Source organism: Malus sylvestris, chromosome 16, assembly GCF_916048215.2.
Source record: "Malus sylvestris chromosome 16, drMalSylv7.2, whole genome shotgun sequence".
Taxonomy (NCBI): Eukaryota; Viridiplantae; Streptophyta; class Magnoliopsida; order Rosales; family Rosaceae; genus Malus; species Malus sylvestris.
The window spans coordinates 24,321,097-24,330,142 of NC_062275.1; the positions used below are offsets into that span (position 1 = coordinate 24,321,097).

At 34.6% G+C, this 9,046-nt stretch overlaps 1 protein-coding gene across 2 annotated transcripts; it reads right to left on the reverse strand.

The window, feature by feature from the left end:
- Positions 1-3,198: 3,198 nt before the first annotated feature.
- LOC126606347 (phospholipase A2-alpha-like) lies at positions 3,199-7,939 on the reverse strand. Of its 2 annotated transcripts, none has more exons than XM_050273718.1 (4): positions 7,636-7,939; positions 4,916-4,958; positions 4,665-4,790; positions 3,199-3,508 (listed from the first exon to the last, which is right to left on the reverse strand). In XM_050273718.1, the coding sequence occupies exons 1-4, from the start codon at positions 7,813-7,815 to the stop codon at positions 3,333-3,335; spliced, it is 525 nt and encodes a 174-aa protein (XP_050129675.1). In that variant the 5' UTR covers positions 7,816-7,939; the 3' UTR covers positions 3,199-3,332. The 2 variants fall into 2 exon arrangements, with proteins under 2 accessions (XP_050129675.1, XP_050129676.1); XM_050273719.1 differs by lacking the exon at positions 7,636-7,939 and adding an exon at positions 5,081-5,414.
- Positions 7,940-9,046: the final 1,107 nt, after the last annotated feature.

Here is a 9,046-nt window from a genome sequence, read left to right on the forward strand (position 1 = left end):
CCACTTGGGTGAATCCCTTGTGTAAACAAGGAGGAGCTTCAAGGGTAATGAATCTCTAAATCCTTCATTCTATTTAATATTGTTAAAGAGTCTTGTGGTTCACCATTCACTAGGGTTTGAAAGTCATGGGTCTTAGAATTGTTTTTTAATGCATGCCTACTTTAATGTGTTATTAGTTTGCATATGTGTTCAAATGTTCTCACATGTTCTTAGCTAGGACAAAAGTTTTCTTCAGCTGGTAGTTGCATATTGCAGATTGGGGATTTCTTCCTTAAATCATCATATTTTTCCCCAAATTTGAAATCTCATTCAAAACCCATATGGGTCAAATCCAATCTACAGTACCAAAAAATTTCAGATGTCAAAGGAAATCCATTATGAAAAACTAAAAACACCTTTTTTCTGCTGCAATCTCTCTCTCTCCTCCGCCGATGAATGCCTTCTCCTTCTAAGTTCAAGAAAATCCCAAATTTCTTATTTGTATCAATATGTGCAATGACGTTGGTTTTGTTATGGACGTGCATCGTGCAATTAACGGCTTTGGGGGATATGTGGGATCTAGATTATGGAAATTCCTTAAAGATATGTAGTTTACAAATCTTTGACTTGAACCTAGATTTAGGAAATCCCATTAAAAATCATCTCTTCCCAATGACATGCACACTACATGCTCACAGATCTGAGCAACCCAAAAACCCAGAGTTCACAACTCCCTTTAAAATTAGAAAAATGACATCATCACTTGTGACGTCACCATCATATACATTATATACACAACATATGTACATTATATGCACATGATATGCACAGAACTGGAGATCGAGCAACGAGCTACTTTTCGCATTAATAAGAAATATTAATGGCAACCTATTTGTATTGTGGATACAATTAACACATAATTGTTACATATATAAGGTTATAGTAGTAGTTTGAAAAGTCTTGTTATGTATATCAACGACCGCTTAACCGTGCACATGGAAAACATGATACTAACTCGTTGTCGTGATTTCATGGACACAATTGACCCTTAACGTCCTCCAATCTTTTTCTTAATTTTATTTTTCGCTGAGGCTAACTAGGTTGTGGTCATACTTGCTAAATTTCGGGGCCCAACATACGTGCATTATAACTAGTGAACATTCCTGCTTCTCATGTGAAGTTGTAGCCATGCACACCACATGCACAATATTTTTCACAAATTTCTGCAATTGAACACTTGAACCAAAAATTCTTCAATCCCAGTTTTGTAGCACATCAAAAAGTAAAGTTTATTCCAAAATTCATAGGCCTCAACATGAAACAGAAACACTAATTTAACTTCTAAGTATTAATTCATCTTACAACCAACCCATTTATTTCATAAATCCTTGATGTAGAAATTTGGAACTAAAATAACAAAACCCACAAACAAATGAAAATTTTCAAAACACATTCTAAGCCATCTCTTCTCTATCCCTCTTTTCTTCGACTTCCCATCTCTGCAAATCCAAAAAACCAATTGAAAAAACAAGTAATTAGATGCATAAATGGAGATGATGATCGAGTTAGAGAGAGAAAGAGATGAGAGAGAGAAGAACCATATGGCTGTCGAAGCTTCACTCGTTGGAAAAAATGGAACTTCAAGACCAAAACAGAAAATCTGGTACAAATGTTATATCTTTAAGGATTGAACACTAATGCAAACTAGAAACCGTCACTTCGAAGCTTCACTCTCGACTTGCTTCTCTTCAAAATCCGATATATGAGCTCAACCCAAAAACTCAGAGCTCACAAAGCTTTCTCGACATCCCTCTTTTCCAAATGAGAAAAATGATGCAATGAGCTGAGGGTTTTAGTATTTATATGTGGGTATTTTAGTAATTTCCATTTTGTGCATAGTGTTCATGGCTTGTGCATGGCCAGTGTGTCCTATTTATGTCTAAAGATTAAGAAAATAGGTCATTTTTGTCTATTTCCCAAAAAAAATTGCCAGGATTATGGTAACCACACCTTTTTTGTCTCCCCCTACACAACCATTTGATCTTGTTGGTTGTTTTCATTTGATTTATTCAATTTAATGTCCAAAAATGAAGAGGTGTAAAAGCAGAAAAATAGCGTGTGGTTTACATTTCCCTATATTAAAAATGGAATCATAAGTTCAATATTTCAATTATGTCACTCATAGACTTAAAAGATAGGTAATTACTGAGAGGTTTGCACAACATTAGATATCTCAAATCAAACATTTTGCCAAATATACTTTTATTCCTTATTTGGTAATACATATATATAACTCCACTTGGGCAAGTTTATCTTGCACTGCCAATCCCAAGCCCATATAAAGAAGGAGGGGGAGAATGTTAGGTAGTCGATAGCCGGAACTCTATTCTTACGTCGAATCTTTATGATAGTTGACCCCACATAGTGAGATAAGGCTTTATTGTTGTTGTTGTATTTGGTAATACATATATATGCAGCAATCACTTTTGAGTTATGTTGAAATTTTTTAGATCGATGGGCCTTGGGGGCCCCCACTCTAACGAACACTAATACTGTCTCCAACTTTACCACATGCCCAATATGTCAGGTGTGGGGTTTTACCACAAAAGACCTCGGTATTAGTTAGAGTTGTGGGACTGCCAACAAGCCCTTTCACGTGTAACCCCATTTAGTCACACGTGGAGACCCACACATCGGCAATTGAAACTCAGAGGTCGGCTCCTATGGAGTCCAAACTTGTTTTCAGTCTTTTTCAAGACATGCCTCTTAAGAACTCAGAGGCCAGCTCTATGTTAAGAGTTCAAGCTTGTTTCCATGCCCACACTTCCTTGTGACAAGCCTTTGGCTTGCACGGGCCTGTAACCGTAGGTTCTAGTACCATGTTGAAATTTTTTAAATCGACCGGCCCGAGGGGCCCCACTCTAATGACACTTATACTGTTTCCAACTTTACCACCTGCCTAATCTGCCTAATCTGTCATATTTAGAACCACCCTTGTTGACCTCCCCCACCGATGTGGGACTGCCAACCAAGTTATAATTCTGAGGTTTGATTAGTTATTGGAATTAGTGTCTTTCATGGTGTGCATTGTGCAATATTAGACTTAGAGAAGGAGAAATGGATAACAACACCATCTCAACCTTGGCATCTGCAAAATTTAAGCATAAATTTACATTCTTCAAATCTTTCTATGAAAATTTGTTGCATTTGTTGTGAGAATTCAGAATTAAATTTGTTTTTTTTTTTCGATTTAAGTAATGCAGGAAGAAAGAACACGTAAAAATAAGGAAAAAAGAAGAAGAAAACGAAGTTGTGAAACAATTAGAAATGACTAGAGGGTAGCTGCTGCGGTGTTAAGGCTTATGGAGATATCTTCCAGCAACTAAAGCAGCCTCCATGACAAGGGTTATAACTTCCACAACATCCTCAACATGGCATTTGTTCCCCTTAAACGTTTTCCCTCTTTTGTTTTTGAACTCTGCCATGCAATTTAGGAACGTTTGGCTGCACTCTGAGCTTAGATAGTCATCTACACCACAAACATAACAATATGCCACCGTTTAAATTATACTGTTCTTAGTTCTTATTGCATTTACAAATCTAATCTCCCATATACAAAAAAAGACTTCAATGAAACAGTTTCATCAGTTTCGTGGCTTTTTGATCCAATAATATAGCATTATGTATATGTATTTCTTCACATGACACTGTGACACTGTGTTATTGGATCAAGTCGCTATGTGACAATAGACCTGTTGCATGCAAGATGTGAGATGCAAGTTGTTCTTACAAACAAACAAGAAATTGAAAATAAATAGGAGCAACGAGACTTCAATGGAACAGATTCATTAGTTTCGTGGCTTTTTCAAATAACATGTAATCGTGTATAAGTATTTCTTCACATGACATTGTGATACTGTGTTATTGGATCGAGTCGTTACGCGATAATAACCCGTTGCATCCAAGTTGTTCTTGCAAACAAACAAAAAACTGAAATAAACAAGAGCAACAAATTTTTTGTAGCTCAAATAATTAAGTGCATATGACGTCATGTGTTCTATATGAGGATCCTCTCCGATCCTCTTTGTAAGGATTCTCAAATCGTGTTCGTTTATCGTATATCGTGCGGTCAATTTTTGTCAGGTACTATTCATATCTAATTTTAAATAAAAGTATTTAAAATATTTTTTGACCGCATAATATACGATAAACGGAGATAATTTGAGGATCTCATGATGCTGACAAAGAGTATCTGGAGAGGATCCTCATTCATGTGTTCTCGTTCTAAAAGACAGATGCTAGCGTTTGGTATAGATCTTGTACACAAAGAACTCCAAACAAACTTTGGGATTGTTTTGTCAAATACGAAACACTTAATTAAAACATTATCAACACCCGAAACATCATCACCTCACCGACAATTGAAAAAGCTCATCAAAGTGTCTCTTTCACGCATTTTATAACATAGATATGGCTATTCCATATAAATATCTTCTTTACCAACTCTTGTTTGTATTTTCATGCCACTATTTAAATCTTCCTACACTAACTCAGATAATTTGGAGTAGAATATATATATTAAAATTTAGCCTCAGTCCAAAAATATTTCAACCCTAAATAAAAATGAAAAATAATAATGTGAGAGCAGCACAGTAAAGATAGTAAGGATTAAGAAATGAACATACTGTTTTTGGATTGAACGCAGTTATCATGCTTCATACAACATGCATCAAGGCCATCACAGGGTTGCTCCCCTGGGCATCCACTGTATAAAAGCCCACAATACTTCCCATATTTCAAAAATGGAGGCACTGCCAAATTAAATTTAAAAAAAAATGCAATTTAATTTCCTTATAATAGGACCAAAAAAAGGGGATGTTTAATTTGATCAGCTCATTATACTAAACCAAAAATTTACTTAAATTATATGTAGTACCTGTACAGAACTCTGACTCACATTCTCTGCTGCAATCTTTACTCTGCAAATTTTTAGAATTCATGGGAAGAGAGAACACGTTATGATTTGAAAGCAACTGAAAACCCAAAAAATATTAAAAGTAATTAGATGAAGAAAGAAGAAGATGGTAATTAAGGAGCAAACCAGAACAATGGAGGCATCTGTGGCTTGGACACCAATGTTAAGGGCATGCAAATTAATGGAATTAAAATACAGGACAAGAAAAGAGGGGGCAAGAACAAACTTCAGTGACTTGTTAAAAACCATGGTTGGAAAAAGCACTTCAGCACAGAAAGCACTTAAGTTGGAGGCCTTTTTGTTTGGTCAACTTTGGAGGGATTGGTTTCGCATAGAAAGTGAGAGGTGTGGAAATAATTAGCAGAAGGCAGAAGGTAGGCTGTTGTCTCTACTAGGAGGAGAGAAATGGGGGAGGAAGAAACAGGTTGGCTGTCTTGTAATGACTCGTGATATGTTTTTGGAGTGTTGTTCATGCCTCTCACCAAATTATACACATTTTAATCTTCTTTTACCCCCCCCCCCCTTTTTTTTTTTTTTAAACTATATTAGCTAGATTATGTGGCATGTGGAGTCTACGTATATGTCACGCGAATTATACAACGCCTAGTTAGTAATTAACACACTCCTTGTCACATAATGCAGAGAAAAGCTTTCATAAAATTGTCCTATCAAACTATGTGCATGACACACATGCATGACATTTCATAACTGGATTGGTTTAACACTTACCATCGTCGCCGGCAAGAATAGTTTTATATAAAGTTAATTCCTAATGTGATTGACATAGGTAGTTTATATGACTTTTTTTTTTCAATAAGAATGGGGTTTTGTAGGAGTTGTTTAACAATTTTTTCATTTTCATTTTTATTTTTTATAATTAAATTGAGAATTAGAAGCTATTATTTTGTATTTTTTTAATATTTTGCTTGAGAGCTATTCAGTACACGGTCTGATGGTATTCCTCTTCATTTGAAAGTAAGAGGGTTTAGGTTCAAATATTGTGGATGGTAAATTCAATACCAAAAAATAAAAATTGCTTGAATTCTGTTTTCAGTTATCATTTCGGAAAATTAAACATTAAAGACAGTTTTTAAACAAGGTTTTACAAAAAGAAAAATGGAAATTAAAAACTAGAATAATTATCAAACGAGAGCTTAAAACTATTTTTGTATTTGTGCATAGTTTTTGTTAGATATTTGTGGCTACTGTCAGTATAGATATTTGTGAATAATTGATGTGGGGATCCATTTCTTGTGAACAGTCCCTGTCAAAAAGGAAAGGGAAAACTTTTTCAGTTGAATAGTTTTTTTTTTTTTTTTTTACTAGCATCTCCAACAATTTCTATAAATATGATCCTTAATACAAGTTTATTGGCCTATATGACAATTTAAAAACTAAAATTTATTGATTCACACTTTTGTTCCAAAAGGTTCACAAATCTTAATAGTTTTTAATAGTAATACTAGGTAACTTAGTGGGAGTACAAAAATTTAGAGTGTATGACAAAGACACATTATTATAATAAAATGAATGTTTGAATAGTGTGGTAAAGAGTCTAAATCTTGAGAGTATATGACATTTTTTTTTTTAAATTTGAAAAATCATTTAAGAATTTTGTTTGAGCACAAAAGTCTTACATGGTACTTCAAATTTAGTTTTGTGGATTCTGTTGGAGATGCTTGCTTCTATGCTTACCATTTTCTGCACTTTGTGGTGTATGCCAAGTTGTAGAATGTCTTTCCATTTTCCATGTTCTTCTTCATATTCCATTCATCTGTGTGCAACTTCAATTTTTTTCTTTGTTGGAACTTGGATTGTAGATTTAAAAATAAATGTCCCACATCACGGTGCTTAAGTGAGTTAAAGAAAAAGACACTAATCAATAAGACAATCCACCACTAACAATAAACTACAAATTTAAAACCTTGTTTTTATAATTTCTGTCGATATTGTAAAATGAAGTTTTGAGGAATCAATATGTTCAAATACTATTCCATAATTTTTTACTATAATATGTTTGTTTTAAGAAGGGAACTATGAATTATGAAACATATATTTTTTGGTTTATTATATTTTGGTTTTGTAACTTTGGCATCATATATTATAGGGAACTTTAACGAAAAGCACCCGGTACTGTTCACTTTAACGAAAAAACCACATTTTTACACTAAAAAGTCAATCCTGGTACTATTCACTTTACCATTTATTTTGTCCTTATTATTAAAACTCAAAGTTTTCAAGCCCTTTTCATTAATTTTCCTTATATTATAATGAGGCGATCGAATTCTAATTTAAATTGAGTAGTGTTACACTTACGATCTATTCGTACCATCATTTGTATCAACTCTAATAGAGATAGAGTCCATCAACATATGTGAGTTTCATCACTATTAAAGAAATGGTATAAATAGATAATAAGAATAACATTTTTTATCTAAATTTTCTTTCATTTTGTAGAGTTTGCGGCCAACAAGATGCTAAGATCATAGACACTCTCGAAATGTGCAAGGAATAAGGAATGCAACTTATGACATTTTGACCCTGATATTTTTTAAATTTCAGTCATCAAATTAATCATATGGTAAACGCCATTCTAGTATAATATATATAACATCATCATGTTAATGGAATCCAAAGAATTAAATACTTGTTTTGAAACATGTAGCATCTCTACTGCTCACCCAGGCAGTTTCGTTCTCGGCCAGGCTACGACGGACACCCTCCCCCTCCCCCAAGAGACGGTCGGCACCGGATAAACCATCGGCCACACAAGAAAACAAAGCAAAGGCAACAAAGCCGAGAAGAATAACACCACCCTTCAGGCCCATCGTATCAGATGATCTTGTTCCTGCAATGGCCATATTATGGGGAAGCCTCTCTCAGAGTCGCATAGAAGGACCTCCAGGAAGAACTTCCAAGTCCTTCTATGTAGGGATTTTATTTCTAAAATCCTTTTCAACTATGGGCATGCATGCCTCTGTAAAAACTTTTCCATGTTGTTAATCTTGTTTCTCTCTTTCTAAAAATAGTCCCTATTTATCCATTTTTAGAAGCACCAAAAGGAAAACTATCCAGAAATATGTGATCATTATGTTTAGTGATGTTCCTCAAGTTTTGGCTACGTAATCTTCTCTAAAATAGTAAAGCAAACCTTTATGGTTGTTTTGACTTTTTAAAGAGGGCTATTTCCTCGCTTTATTAGGTTAAGTTCACAAACCTGAACCCTTTTTTTGTTTTTTTTAATACCATTTAACGCGCGCATTGAATTAGCATACCTTTGTTTAGTAGGATTTCCTTTTCTCCAAATTCTCTTCCCCTGCAGTCCTCTCATATTTAAAGGTCACACTAAAATCATGTCAACATCTTGTGTTAACTTCTTTATAGAGAGAGAAAAAGAGAAAAGAGAGAGGGGACGGGAGGGAAAGAGAATTTGAAGGGAAGATAATCCTACTCGTTTTTTTTATTGAATATCAGCCCCTCTTTTGGTTGGGTGTGGGTGGGTAGGGGAAATACCGGGGCTCAAAGCCAAACAAATTAAGTTTGAAAAAAGAGACAACTCGAACAGTACTCAGTGGTGGAGCTAGGATTTTAGGTGAGGAGGGGCCTCACATAAATGTTAAAAAATTAAATAATACATGCTTGGAGTTGTGAGCTAATTATTTTTGAGGCTCTAAATGGTTTTCCAATGTCGAAGTTAACCTTCCATTCTCAAGTCAATATAGAAAGTAATTAATAAAAAATTAAAGAGGATTAAGAGAAATTAGCCTTTCAATATCAAGTCAATAAAAAACGCTAGGGATACTATGTTTTTAGACCATATTTTAGAGACCACATAATGTGACCCCGTTGATGATTGGATTCCTTCTTTGGTGATTTAAAGAAGTAGTCCAACCATTAACTACTATATAATCATGTGGTTACAAAATATGGCTCAAGTAGAAGCTATCTATAGCATGACACGCCTCGACCCTGATATTCCCCGAATACCAGGATAGACACGTGTTGGCCGACACCCGAGGGTGACAAAAGCCATTAATTGATACAAAAGCTAAGAATAAGAATAAATAAGGGTTACGAATTTAAAATACGACG

Coding starts and splice junctions, on each gene's coding strand:
- LOC126606347 (XM_050273718.1), bottom strand. CDS start 7,815: ATGGCCATTGCAGGAACAAGATCATCTGATACGATGGGCCTGAAGGGT. Junction 4,959..7,635: donor CCGAGAACGAAACTGCCTGG/GTGAGCAGTAGA, acceptor AAAAATTTGCAG/AGTAAAGATTGCAGCAGAGA. Junction 3,509..4,664: donor CTGCGTTCAATCCAAAAACA/GTATGTTCATTT, acceptor TTTGTGGTGTAG/ATGACTATCTAAGCTCAGAG.